The following is a 14164-nucleotide window of genomic DNA, read 5'->3' as shown; positions in this document are numbered from 1 at the left end:
AGAACACTGTTGATATTTTAGCTGTAATCTCCCAAAAGATAGAATGTGGTAGAAACTGCATCAGAAAAGTGTGGCGAAAAAGAGAGACTATTTGGCCTGAAAGAATACGGCCAGCTACTTACTGCTCAGTAAAAGTTATGGCCCAAACCCCTGAGCAGAGCAGAGAGGTTTGAGCTCAAATAGAGGAGTCGGATTGTTGACGACCCATGGGGACCCTGCGGTTTTGGCACAGGCAGGAGGGGACTCGGCTGGATGTAGCTGTCCATCGCTCGTAGCTCACAGCGGTTTCATAAAGCTCAGATCTTTGCTGAGTTTGCTGCATCGAGTTTGCAGCATCAAGGCCAGGGGTATCAGCGGCCATTAGTTCACATTTTTTTGCAGTGAACCTAGTGTTTCAGAACGCTGTGAGGCAAGCCCCTACACGTGAGCATAGAATCCTTCCTTCGCTGGGGCAGGTGAGATGGGTCGCATATTAAGCACCCAAACCCCTAAAAATACAGTGAGTGTTAACCCATGCGATTCAACCGCCATTTGTAAAGGGCCCGTACGAGGCCACCTATTGCTTCTATGCCACGTAAGTGGATCCTAGGTCTTAGGGGTCAGTGGCACTTGGCTCTGAGCATTACTTATGGTGAGAGAGACGTAGTACTCTCACACAGAGAAAAAAAGACAGTGTGCTGCTTACTTTGGAAAGGTAGGAATTTAACACTGGCTATTTGAGAAAATCCCACCTGATGCTTAAAGTACAGCTTCTTTGTGGGGGTGCTTAAAGTGCAAGATCAAAACTATGTGTATAGTTTTGCAATGATGTAGCCCTGATTTCTTTCAGTTTCAGAAATATTTTTATCACCAGTGAAAAACAGGATTTTAAACCTTGTACTTGTTTACAGTCTCACAGATTGTGATTTGCTCCCACCTAGTGGATACAACGTTTTATAACTCTCCACTGCTCCCACAATTGTTTTCTGTTCCGAGTTCTTTCTCTGCCAGAAGACCAAAAGCAGACACCTTTACCAGACTTGTGGGAAGCTGTTAGCTTCACTCTGTGCGAAAACACACTGTGCCTTCTAAGAACTCTTACTTTATTGTTTCTACCAGCTAGTGATCAGAGTGTTAGGACTACCATGAGGGATTTAAAAAACAAATAACCCCCAAATCTTAGATGGTCATGGACCCAGAGGAAGAAAGGCTTTTTTGTCATAAAATGCTTAAAAATCTCTTCAAAAAATCCTATGAGAATAATGTAACGAGGTTCCTAGGAACCTTATTAATGCAATGTGGTTCCATTTTTATGTATTTTTTTTTTTTCATTTCCTCAATTGGCAGGCTTGCAAAACCTATCCTGGGATTTAGAGGCTGAACAGGGTTTACTTTAGAGTGACCTTCACCTCTAGCACAAATTTTTGCAAATGCAACTCAGGCTAACATGTTTAAACCCCCTATTTCAGCATGGTGACAAGAGAGACCCTGGCGTGCGAGAAGCACCGATTACCTGGAGCTACGATATCAGTAATGTGCTGGACTAAACAACAGGGTGCTTTTAGCTGGAAAAAATCAGGAGAATCTCCAAGGAACGGGTACATTTTCTAGCATGCGAGAGATGAACGGTGCTGTGTGGTTGTCACCTGACAGTGTAATATCTTTAAAATACCGTACAGTACAAGTTTGGTGTGCACACTGCCTGTTCTTAAGTGTAGGCTCTGCCTCGTCTTAGAAACCTGTACACTTTAACACAGAAAGTTCACAGAAAGCTTAGCTTTTATTTCGACCAACTATAGGTCTCTTAATTTTTCACTGGAGTTCACTCAAGGATGAAATCCATGTCTAACACCTCTACCCAGCACTGTGCTATCGAGACAGGCTGCACCGAGACAGGAGTTGTTACCCTCACCTACTGCAGTCATTTTACGACGTTCTCTTACCATTGCAGGGGGCGAGTTTACAAACCCTCACTGATTCTGGCTTTTCTCCATCGCACTGGTCACCAGCACGGCACAGGATCTGCCGGGTCTCGGTTCCCTCCCCGCAGGTCACAGAACACTACGAAACAGACGCAAGACGATTCAGGACATTCAGCCTTCACAGCAATGTGCAAAAATTAAGTTGTCTAAAATAGCCCAAGGTTGGCTTTCAGGTCAAGCTATACATTCCAGCAATTTGTTTTGAAAGTAGACTGTAGTGACGGCTGACGTTATAGAGAAATATGCAGAGGAGGATGATGGGTTTTTTTCCTTGGTTCTTGCTTTTTGTAACGTCAAATTTATTATTAGTGCGTATTATGAATTTTGCTACTTATTCTTCCTGTAGCCCGATACCTAATCTTGGCAGTGTAACATAAAGAGAATACAAAGGGCAGAGAAAACTCAAGTGTTCACCGAGTTAGCTGTAGGGTTCAGCTGTCTGTTCCCAAGTCATTATAACAATATCAACACTTGCAGAAACTCTGTGATTCCAAAACAGTCCGAGCTGGTAAAAAATGTTACGCTATCCTCAGAAGCAGGGAAGTGAGAAGTTGGAAACTTGGAGAAAACCAAGCAAAATGTCAACATTTGTTTTGCAGGATAGCGTATGTGATATCGTGAATATTTTCCTTGCCGGTTTCTGGAGAAGTCTCCAGAGCTATAGAAGCCCGTGAAGCTGGAAGGCATTACCTGCTGCAGACTTTCAGGTTTTGGAAAACTGTCCGGTGCAGTCCAGAGCTTTGAGCCCAGGCACAGCTCCGATTTCGGAGGCACTTGGGAGAAGTTAGCGAAGGCACGTTACTGACTCAGGACTGCTGCTTGCCTACCTCAGACCAGGGTCCAGCTTTCCACTGCGCGGGGCACAGGACTCGGTTGCACGGCCGGCGGCTCTCAGGGCGATCTCCGCTACAGTACTTGAAATGGATGGAGCGGTTTGCGCCGTCGTGAAGGGGTTGAATGCAACGCACAGTACGGATCTGGTAGCCTGAATTCCCACAGGTTTTTGTGCAGTATTCCCACTCATCTGCTGCCCAGCTGGGAAGTAAAAAGGCGTAAGATACCATCACAACTTTTACCTCTTATCCAAACTACTGCCAGGTCAGGCAGCCCTTAGTATACAGTATTTTTGTGATGAAACCACTCAGCAAGATAAGTAAGCATTCTTATAGAGGTGGAAAAAACCCATCCGTAACAGAGAACTCCAGTCTAGAAAGCTGTCAGCATCCTAGCAAATTTGGCTTGGGTCAACTTCCACACCTACCACAAGGAGCAATCATTTACATCTTTATGCGAGACATACTTACAGAGGCTGTGTACATTCTTGAAGATTGCACATTCTACGAATGGGCTTTGGCTTTTTGCTGGCTTCACAGAAGCTGCGATGAACCATTTTGTTATCACTTTTCCTGCGGCACCCATATTTGGTGTACTGGAACCCTGGAAAATATTTCAGAAAAATCAGGCAAAACAGGCCCTTGTTAGACTTTTTGGTTTAAACCTAAGTTTTATGGCCTATTAAGTGGGTTTACATGACAGATATTTATGAAGTATTTAAACATGCTCCCAATTTGTTCAGTTGTCAGGCACAAGACTGCTGCACTGTGCTCCGTGGATGCTATTTATAAGATGACACTTTGATAGGTTTTTCAGGCCAGAAGGGACAGTTACGACCCCTTAGTCTAACCTCTGCATTACAGACAAATCACAGCATAGAGAGGGGAGAAATCACCTCCTTAACATCAAGCAGCAGGTCACCGGCTAACCTGGGAATGAACCCAAGTCTTATTTTAGTGTTTTTGCTACCAGAACACATTACCTGCTCGACTGCTATATGTAAGAGTTGAAGTTATTTTGACATTTGCATTCCCCAATCTTTGCATAAGAGTAATGTAAGTACCACAAGTACAGTGAACACTCAGTAGCATAAAAGTCCGAGTGTGTACTTCCAAAGTGGCTCTGGGTAGTAAATTTAAACACCTAAAAAGAACTTTTTCTTTCTAGGCTGCCAGTGTGACACTTTTGAATAATCAGACACTTAAGATATTTTAGGCTTGGGTACCCAAAATAACAAACTGCTTTTAAAAAAAGGAAGGCCAAGATTTCTAAAGCCTTCACGTCCCCCACTTTTTACTTTTCCACTTTCAGTAATGTGTCATTCATTACTAGAAAGTGCTACAGCATCTGTTTACCTCCACCACAGGGTTTGGAGCACTGCGACCAACTCTTTAACGCCCACTCAAAAGTATCTATTTCTTCCTGTAGGACATTGTTGCTGTTGATAGTCGGTACTGAATCCTCATGAATGATGTATTTGTAAGTCAGGCTAGATCTTGTGTCATTCTCCCGAGGAATGATCTATTAATAATCAAATGTAAACAGTGGTACAAAACCAGAACTATTATTCGTTACTTTGCAAAGTAAAGAAACCAAAGCCTGGCTTTTAGGGGAGACATGGAAACTGCTAGTTAACTCATTGGGGAAAAAAAATAAATTGGTTTTTGTCTTTACAGTTAGAACTAACAATAGTACGATCAACAGAAAGCCATTTAAAATGAGGTATGTTTCCAGGCTCTAGCTGGCCAAGTAGGACACCATCATCTTGGATGAAAGGAAGGTGTGGCCACATCATTGACTTGGCTAAAGAGTAGGGCTGGTCTCAGACATGGTTTGACATGCCATGCCCCTTTCTGGCACACTGGAAGCGTCCCACTGATGTCCGACAATGCGATATTTGGCTTCTGACTGACATATTACCGTTGCGTGACCAGGCAGCAGTTCACAAGAGAGGGTGACAGCTTAATGAGAAAAGGGCTTCGGGCTATCAGCCGCCTCATCAGCATGTGTCTTTCAGGGAGCCCTTACACAGCCCTGTTTTATCTCGGCGCAAGCTCCAGGCTGGCCACGCGCTTTTTATAAAAGACCAACCCACCATATTCCTGCTGCTCGGCACGTAACCTACCAGCACAACCACTGCATCGTGCAAGGGCCCGTCAGTGTGGAGCATTTCTATGTCGTCTTCTATGTTGTATTCCCACTCCACGCCCAGGTCGATGAAAGATCGGGATCTGGCCTCCTCCCCTTTCCCGTTCAGAATATAGTGTCCTGTAGCCTGGTTCTTAATTGCTGAAAGGAGTGAAAACAGTGCCAGTCGTGCCTCCTGTCATATCATTGGCAACCATAGTAGCTTATGGGGAACTTCACGGGAGATACTACAGAAGGCAGGCCTTTTGCAAAAAAAACCCAACACACCGAGAGAAAGGCCCCCCAAGGCCATCTCACGCAGCCTCCGAACTCCAGTTTCATGATAGATGCATTCACGCATTTGCTTCAATTTTGTACCTCCTCATCCACGTGAATTAAATAGAGAACTAGAGAGAAACACTTTTTCCTACGTAATGCACACATTTTCCACACTAGCCCTAGTTCCCAAGAAGCACGGGTAGTAGCAAGGAACTCAAGTCAAATCTTCAGAACTGCCCGTCTTCCTTATTTGCGCAAGACCAAAATCAGTATTACTGGGAATGCCTATCAGTGTAGCAGACTTGAAGTGCATTTCTTATTTTCCTCAGATTCTGCAAATGACAACTTTTTCATCACATTTCAGTTTCTTTTGCAAACATACATATGTACCAGATGCTAATACCAGTAAGCAAAGAGCTGAGGCATTTGAACCCCTGGGAAACTACTTGGTTTGGGCTTCCTGCACCCCACCTTAGAATTCACGTAGTGCGGGGATTATTATTACTATGCTCCAATTAGAAGCCAATATGTTAGAAATCTGAAAGATGGACTCTCACTTTTACTTTTGTACAACTTTTTCCAATGCAGCATAAAACATGATAAAAAACCCCCCAAACCTATGCAGAAATCTTACAGGTTCCTATGATTACAGTAATCCATATGCAGGAGCTCTGCAGTACCTAGTGGGTAGCTTCACAGAGCCACTTGCCACCAAAGCGAGGCTATGCTTCTCTGAAAGTTACTATCAGGCTATGCTTGGTCCAAAATGAAGCTTTTGGACCTCAAAAGCTAAGTTTTCCCCTTTGACATTATCACAGTTGAAACAATTTCTTCTTTTTTTTTCTTTTCTATTCCTACTTCTTCTTAGTAACTAATCCAACTCTGCCTGAAGGGTTTACAACTCAGACACTACCCTAGCACATGAGGAAACGATTAAAAGACTGTTAAAATCCATGGAAGATCTCACCCCTCTCCTGTGAGCTAAAAATCCCTTAAGTGTTAGAAAATGGTAAACAGTAAGATACAAATTGATTGATAACAGTATGAACTGTCCTATGTGAGAAAAACCAGAAATGAAATGGACTACAAATATATCACAAGTTCCCCAATCTTCTTTCCATTAAAATAGTTGTTGCTTACAATCTGCAGCAAATAAGAATAATTAAAGATACTGAATTCGATTTACATAATAGAATACATTGTTTTTACCCTGGCAGTGCCCATTTAAATATGAGTGATGACAATCTTTTGTTAGTAAACATGCAAATTGGGATCAGTTTAATATTTTGCAGAATTCAAATGAGAAGTAAATGTCTGTTTGCTGAGTTTATGCTGTAAGAGTCACTCCTTAATGTGCAATTTTGAAGGCATATATTTACCCCAAATGCTTTAATTTGGTTATCTCATTTCTCAGGTTCTTCTGCATGACTGCCCCATGCTTTGCATCATGCCTCAAAGCCAAACCTGAGGAGAAACACTTACCAAGAAAGTGAGGAGAAGCCTCGTCTTCTTGGATAAACACATGTCGAGCACCAGGAGGGATATCAAACATCTTAAGGTACCCTTTGGCATGTGTAGTAGTCAATGGAGAAAGCAGAGATGGAAAGGGAAAGAAAAAGTAATAGCCATGGTTAGGAGCGCACTACATGACCCAGCTTCTACTTGCAGAAGAGGGCATCCGTCGTCAACTGAGAAGCAGTGTCAGAAAGAAACTGAGCAAATAGTTTTGTAACGTATTTGACAAGACCTCCTTGTGTTTCTTCTCTGTCAGGGAGAGAAGAGAAACCAGTTACAAATCTATTTGTCACTTGACTAGCTACACTGCTATCAATCAACACTTCAGGCAACAATATGTTTCCTATGTTAAGCGTACGAAGGGGAAAACCACAAGTGTTCCCGATTATTTTTTCCAAATTGCTCATCAGCCCGGCCGTTAGATTTGAGTTTACTTACTGCCATGTTAGATGTTAATGTCTTAAGTGTGTCTGCTTACTTCTGAGACATCAAAGACTGGAGAAAGGTGGGCGTAGTACAGTGTGTTGTCGCTACATGTTGGAAAAGGCTTGTCTGTATGGAAGTTAACCCAAACTATTTACAACTGGGAATGTAAAACGCATCAATTAAATTGCTGCTGCTGAAGTGACGGGGCTGAATTCAGCTCTCTACAGCTAAAAGTAAAAAGCTGTTCCCAAAGAAAGCAATTCTTATTTTAAATTTCAATTATTTATCAGTCCAAACCACAGGTAATTACTGTAACATTAAGTAAGTGTTGTCATTAGGAAGGCTAACATCCCTCCTAGGGACCTGTCAACAGATGCTTCTATATCAAGTTTTAATCAAGAGCATCACAAGCACTCTGAGTGCATGGTATTTTCATATTTCTATTATTTTCTCTTTAACAACTGCAGATTTAATTACAATAAAACTCTGTAGATCCATTTTGTAAGAGCTGAGTAAGTTTCTTTCTGTTTTGTACTCTGCTATGCAATCCTCCTGAGTAATCTAGCCCTGCTATAGAAGCGGTGTAGATGTGACAAGAGTTTTATTATTTGTGCATTGCAAACACAAGACATAGCATTTAAGTAATCCTGTTTCACCCTGGGGATTCTGGGACTAACAAATGCATCGGTAGTTTGTCATGCACCTGACATACTACAGCTCCTCGGAAAATCTAAGCGAAGAAAGAGAAGAGCTAGGAATATGTAGCATCACGGTCTCGGCTGACGAGCGACTGCGCAAACAGCATTTGCCAATCTTTTCATTGATCGTCTTCTGAGCATAGGAAACGGAAAGCTTTTGCCTGATTTGGCGTTATCTATCACTGTCTGAATGGAGATGAGAACTGCAGCAAGTACTCTTGAGTTGCCATGGATGCCTCTCTTTCTACAAGCACCTGAAACTTACCCAGCGTATTTTTAGACTCCTTTGTTTCAGAAAGGGAAATATTGCGAGCTCCTTTGGGCAGTGTAAACACTCCTCTTGTCTTCCCTTAAATAGAACGCCTGTAATTAGTGCTATGGGAGCCACATCTTGTTCTTTCATTGACTACATTTGTCGGCCAGATGGTCTTTACAAGTGTAAAATTACGTTAAGCTTTCAAATGCATTTCAAGCAGAATTAGACACATCTAGCAAATGTTAATAGTCAATGAAAGTCAAACCAGTGAAAATTCAGGTAGGTGATTTAAGTTGGATACTTGCAGATTTCATTTTCCAGAAACTTGAATTCTTTTTGGCACCTCTTGCTTAAATGTTTTCCTGTTGGAAGAGGTCAATTAGTCTTTTTAATGACTGGATTGCCAAAGTTAGGGTAAAACAAGGAACATTTTGTAAACACTTTATCACTTTCATAAACATTTGCAAGTAAGTGGCTGATTAACATCAGTCTTCCCTGAACTATCTCCTAGCACTGCCTGTCACTTTGCATTGTCGTTGTTTCCAGACACCGAAAATACTGTGCAAACATTCAATCGTGTGCTGTCAGCCTGTCTGACAATGCAGCTGTCCTCGGTGGCCCGCGGGCAGAAATGCTGAGCCAGAATGTGGCGGGGTCAGGGGCATATTTTGGCCTCTGCTGGCCTCTCGTTTGCCCTGTTCATCTCCTGAGGAATAAGCCAAACCACAGGCTTAGGCAGTCCACGGACTGCGAGCTAGGAGCTGCAAACCATTGGTATAGACAACAGAAACCAGACTCATTAGAGAAAGCTCTTATTGGACTGGATCCAAAGTTGTGATGTGAATATCCTCTCTGCCCCCAAAATTCCAATCATTTTCTTAGAGAAAAAATCTGAAATGCTCTTAGAAGGCTGAGCACTTATTTCTGCTGATTACTTTTTTTTTTTTTTTTAAGAAAAGCACAGTAGCTGCCAGCTCCAGAAATGCACAGGCTTATATATAAGGCTCAAGTTAGAGTCTTGAGTCCATCACTCCCAAAGCTGGAATGATTCTTGCGTTATTCCATGTCCAATCCATCAGCCTCCAGGGAACCATGCCTTTCAGAAAGGCTCTCTACTGTAATTTGATAATTACAATCAGTAAACTTTTCCAACTGGTTTGTAATAATTAATAAGTATTTTCAGCAGAATATTTTATGTATTTTATTTCCAGTTGCCCATTAACTTATCTTTGTCTAAGTTTATCTGTCTGCTCACTGTCCAAATTTAATGTTGCATTAAAGCTTGCTTCATGGCAGCAATTACCAGCCTCTAAACTGTTAATGCAGTATTCACATTATCTGTCCCTTAGCCTTTCTGTGCTCTGTCTCAAAACACCTAGTTCTATCAGATAGATATTCCTGAAATAACTGCTCCCAGTCATAGAGGAGATACACCTCCCTGAGGAGGTTCCCCAGACAGAAAGAACAAAAAAAGCAATACAGAAAAGCCTTAAAATACAAAATAGTCACAGCAAAATGTACCAGATAATACTGCCCTGGCTTAACAAGTAACTGACGAAATAGAAACGTCTGAAGAAGTCCAAGAAGATCTTGAAGTATTATTGATATGAAATGTATTGCAAAATACCCCAGAGTGCAGTCTGAAAATTGTAACCAGGTCATTCTCAGTTCTGAGCTAGCAGAATGCTATCATATGTTCCACTGGATCTCAGTCACACAACTTAAAAGGTAGGAGAAATAAGGATTCCTGCCAAAGCATTTTCATATTTGGTTCAGAATTCAGCTGAATTTATTTTTAATTTGTTTATTCGACTAAAGGGCTGTAATTTTTGAGAAAGCATCATAAAAAAACAATCTGACACGAGGATCCATATGCTCATTTCACATGCACAGAAATTCAGGCTTCCATTTAAAACTCTTGGGTTTAAGTTTGAGAGGAAAAACTTGTGAAAGGCTTAATCTTTAACGTGAGAAAAAGATGTTTCCTTCAGTCCTCCTACAGACAGAGGCATGCTACGCTTAGAGTCAGAAAACTACCTCGATTTCTTCTGCATTTCACTGTGAGAAGAACAGTTCGGTTTTGTTTAGCAAAACTCGGTGTATCCCCACTTATCACAAACATTGTCTGGCTGGGCTTCAACGTTTACAAAGAAGAACTAAACATGCTCTGCATGGGGAGTATTTCTCAATACACTTGACTGATAGAGCTTGTTTCTAACACGTCCTTCAAAGGCTGGAAATAGTACACTGTTGTAAAGATGTCATTCCTTTATCAGGGACTAAACTATTTTTGCTTATCAGCTTACAACTTGTGTTTTGCCACCTTAAAGTAGGTTGCACTTCTGACCGGTCTGCAAGAGCAGGAAGCACGACAGAAACACCAGAGACGACAGAAACTATATCCAGATGCATGACAATGCGATTCCTACCAAGCTTTTTGGGAGTGCGGGTAAAGGTTCCCTTCACAGTTCGGCAATGAGAGTTATCCCCGCCACAGACGCCACACTTATCTTCAAGCTTGTTGGAGCCAATTTCCTTGTCACAACCCACTTTCTGCAGAAGGAAGAGCAAAGAAAAAAAAGAGAAGGCTTTGTCATTGGTCGTCGGTTTTAGTTACAGTGGGAAGCCACTGCAAAATTAATGCATAGAAGAAATTAGCACTCAACACTGATCTATTTTATTTAAACACAAATTACTTGCAGATCAGGTGCTGGATGATGGTTTTCATGTGAAAAATAGGAAGTGATTCTTGCTTTATGTTCACTGTACTTCAAGACTAAGAAAGATGGGAAAGACAGAAAAACAGACACAATTCTTTTCAGACATGAAACTAAGTGCAAAAAAGGCAAATGAAACGATCAGTTGAAGAGAGTTGGAGTATTTCCAGGGAACAGGTCTGTGCCATTGCTCTAATTTAATGTAAATCTCAAGGAATTATGAGGAATATGATGCTGCAAATATTTAATTTAGAACCATGTGCAAAGTCTCTCTCTGCACTGTTGAGTGAGTTTTTCTGCTTGATTCTAACCAGAGTTGCTCTGTAACACAGCACAGCTCGAACTCAATGACGACCTTGGGACGCTGTCACTCACCACGCATTCTCCACGAACACAAATGCTGTAGGGATCTTTATAGGAACAGCGAGTCCCATCGTGTGCCAGCTGTTTCATATAAGCAACATCTCCGGTTTCTTTGGACTGGCAGTACAGGTGACATCTCTTATTAGCTGTGTAGCAAGGAAAGAGAAGTAACTGCATAAATTGACAGCAATCCAGATGTGCTTCAGAAAAATATCCCGCTAAAGGAGTGAAGAGAATACGACAGAGATAGAAAGGACCTTTAACAGACAGCTGTGGGGAAAAAAGCAACTAATTTGCTTTTCTGTGAAATATGGGCCTATCATTTTGAAATGTTCTCAGAGAAATCCGTTCCTTTCTCAAGCGGCTCCTAGGACTGGGTTCTGGACTATTCCTAAAGCGGCTTTCACTCCTATCCTGTTGGGAACAGGGCTGAGTTTACAAAATCACAGGGATGCAGAAAAACGACAGCAGAAAAATGAGTCTGCGAGAAGACAGTGCTAAAGCCAGGTGAAAAGCACAGAGGATTTGGATCTCTAACTTTATCCTTTTTTGAAAATACCAGCTGAACACATATTTCCTGGTTAATGTCTGAATCTAACTCCTTAGCCATCCAGAGATACCCGAGGAAGAAATGCCAGCAACTCCGCAACCCCTTTCAGTGAACTAGGAATCTGCCTTTGTGCTTGAAGCTCTCCTTGTCGCTCAAGGTAATTACTGGGGTATTAACATTAGTACCGAAGACTGACAGAATCAGGCTGAGGCAGATGGATCTATAAAAGAGTGGGAAAATACCAAGAAGGACTTCTCAAGTAGGGCCATTAGTAAAACACTGTTAATACTTTCAGCAGCCACGATCAAGCATTGACCCTTGGCACTCAGGTAGACGCGGAGCTGTAGGGGAGAGAGGGCAGGAATCGTTCTTCACGACCCAACCGGCAGCCTTCCACACTTTGCCCCAATGGCAGAGAGCCAGAGCTCGCCAGTGCAGTGCATTAAATGCTAAGAGCACCCACCAACTATTCCAGCGGAAGCTGAGAGCCTCTTGCTACACCATCTTCTCACTACGAGGAGGATGAAAGTCAGGGGAAGCTAGCTGGCCTAGGCTTGGGAAAATGACCGCTGTCTCACACGGCACTGTTCTTTCCTTCTGGGGCAATCCTTTTTTTCCTGCTTTTTAGTCTCACCTACACTCGCTCACACACCGGTTATTTCTGGTCTCTGCGTGGCTGATGAACAAGACCCCCCCCAGGCTCCGGGAGATTCCAGGATTGACTTGTAACAAAGGCAAATAACAGAACTTACAGTCAGGGTGTTCATAGGGCAGCCAGTGGTGCTTGCTGTTCTGATACTCGAAGTGAGAGTTGCGTTGCTGACACTGCTGCGCTCTGAAGTCCTCAAAGTGCTTCGGACACTCCTCTGTATTGCAAAGTTGAAACTCAAAATTGACACCAGCACAATCTTCACCTCCATTAATGGGCCTGTGAAGAGAAAACATTCAAGAGATTCTAAAACCCTCTGGACGTTAGCTCTGGGGATTCTTCTGTCTCAGGTGAAATTTCACACTCTATTTTAAGAGACAATTTTGCAAAAAAGACGTGTGAAGTGACAAATGGAAACAGAGCAGTTACACTGTGCAGATACACACTTGCAGTATAACCTCCAAGCTTGCCTACGCATCCCTAAGGCACAGGCTGAAATGCAGAAGTAATACAAGTGCAGCTATACGCTGCCAATAGTTGATTTACAATTAGAGATTATCTGAGTTTATCCTACAGCTTGCTGAGCTCATGTGCTCTTCACTCTCTTACACATGAGCTAAATCCTTGGGAGGGTTTTCCACAGGTTTTCCTCTGGAAATTCTTGGACTCTCCAAAAATGGTCCTGCCTCCCTACAAAGCGCCGTATTTCAAGGGGCTTGAACAGAATGTGGATTTTGGCAGACTCCATCCAAAACGTAAATGCCATTTAAATTGACACCTATACTGATTCCCAGTTGACTGGAACTACCACCTAGCCAGAAGACTTACATTGGATTGTTGCACTGGCGTGTTCGAAAGCGAACTCCAGTTCCACAGGTCCGTGAGCAGGAGCCGAACTTTGTCCAGGGTCCCCAGTTGCCATCCTGCTTCAGCTGGTTAGCGTTCTTCCACATGCAGTGACCTTTATAGCACCACTGAGACAAACCAGGCAAGGAGAACGGGTGAGAACAGAAACAAAAACAAGCCAAATGTATAACGGCAGTAAAATTGAAAGCATACACAGGTGAGCTCACAAGCTGAGGAGGGACATCTCGGAGAACAGACTGGAAGCAGAGACTTCCCTGGGGACAACGGGGGTGAGGGTCTCTGTACTGTGGGCCCCAGAGGACCTTATCCCCCCCCCGAAGGCAGTCTGCGCCATGAATGAGCAGGCAGCGCCGTCGAACCCGAGCCTCAACCCTGCCACGGGCAGACACGTGGAGCTCAACGCGTTCCACCCTCCTCTTCACCTCATCTAGGTCTTTGTTTCATTTGAGTCTTAGTCACTACCACCTTTTTGAAGGAATTTTCATGTTCTGAATATTAGCAGGATAAAGTTTTTGCTAAGGATTACTTGGTTTGTTTTTTTCCTTTTTTTCCCCTGTGCTGGCCAAATATCACGCTTAGGCAAATAGGCTGGAACAGAGGGCTAGTCACTGGGCAGGGTGTTGTTTTGCTGCTGGCTAGGCATACTCAGATGGTACAAGTGGCTCTTCTGTATCTCAAAATACATGGAATTTGCTAAACAAACATTTATTTGAGCATAATTTTATAATTAAAAATGAATTAGCAGCAGGACACCCACTAATGGGGATATTAAAAGGGAAAAATAAAGAGCTAATCCTAAGCCTACACAAACATTTCGCCACAGGATGTCTGGACCACAAGCACTAAGAAGCAATCCTACAGTAACGGCATTATCTGCTACTGTGGATTCCTAAAGACACTTTAGGGACACTTTGCAGATGAG

The 14164-nt window shown here is 42.7% G+C and overlaps 1 protein-coding gene across 7 annotated transcripts in view; it reads right to left on the bottom strand.

Moving 5' to 3' along the window:
* Window positions 1–14164, bottom strand: part of ADAMTS3 (ADAM metallopeptidase with thrombospondin type 1 motif 3) — a 131815-nt gene that overhangs the window by 11651 nt on the left and 106000 nt on the right. For 5 of the 7 annotated variants that reach the window (XM_049814937.1, XM_049814933.1, XM_049814931.1 and 2 more), the window contains exons 12-23: window positions 13204–13349; window positions 12479–12654; window positions 11189–11322; window positions 10526–10649; window positions 8402–8458; window positions 8106–8189; window positions 6684–6764; window positions 4921–5084; window positions 4151–4316; window positions 3266–3398; window positions 2789–2996; window positions 1923–2040 (exon numbers count right to left, since the gene is read on the bottom strand). In XM_049814937.1, coding sequence (XP_049670894.1) covers window positions 1923–2040; window positions 2789–2996; window positions 3266–3398; window positions 4151–4316; window positions 4921–5084; window positions 6684–6764; window positions 8106–8189; window positions 8402–8458; window positions 10526–10649; window positions 11189–11322; window positions 12479–12654; window positions 13204–13349 — 1591 coding nt within the window. The remainder of the gene's footprint in view (window positions 1–1922; window positions 2041–2788; window positions 2997–3265; window positions 3399–4150; window positions 4317–4920; window positions 5085–6683; window positions 6765–8105; window positions 8190–8401; window positions 8459–10525; window positions 10650–11188; window positions 11323–12478; window positions 12655–13203; window positions 13350–14164) is intronic. The other 2 variants (XM_049814934.1, XM_049814936.1) reach the window with 1 other exon arrangement.

This window comes from Accipiter gentilis, chromosome 12, assembly GCF_929443795.1.
Source record: "Accipiter gentilis chromosome 12, bAccGen1.1, whole genome shotgun sequence".
In the NCBI taxonomy this organism is placed as follows: Eukaryota; Metazoa; Chordata; class Aves; order Accipitriformes; family Accipitridae; genus Astur; species Astur gentilis.
This window is presented reverse-complemented; position numbering and strand designations above follow the sequence as displayed.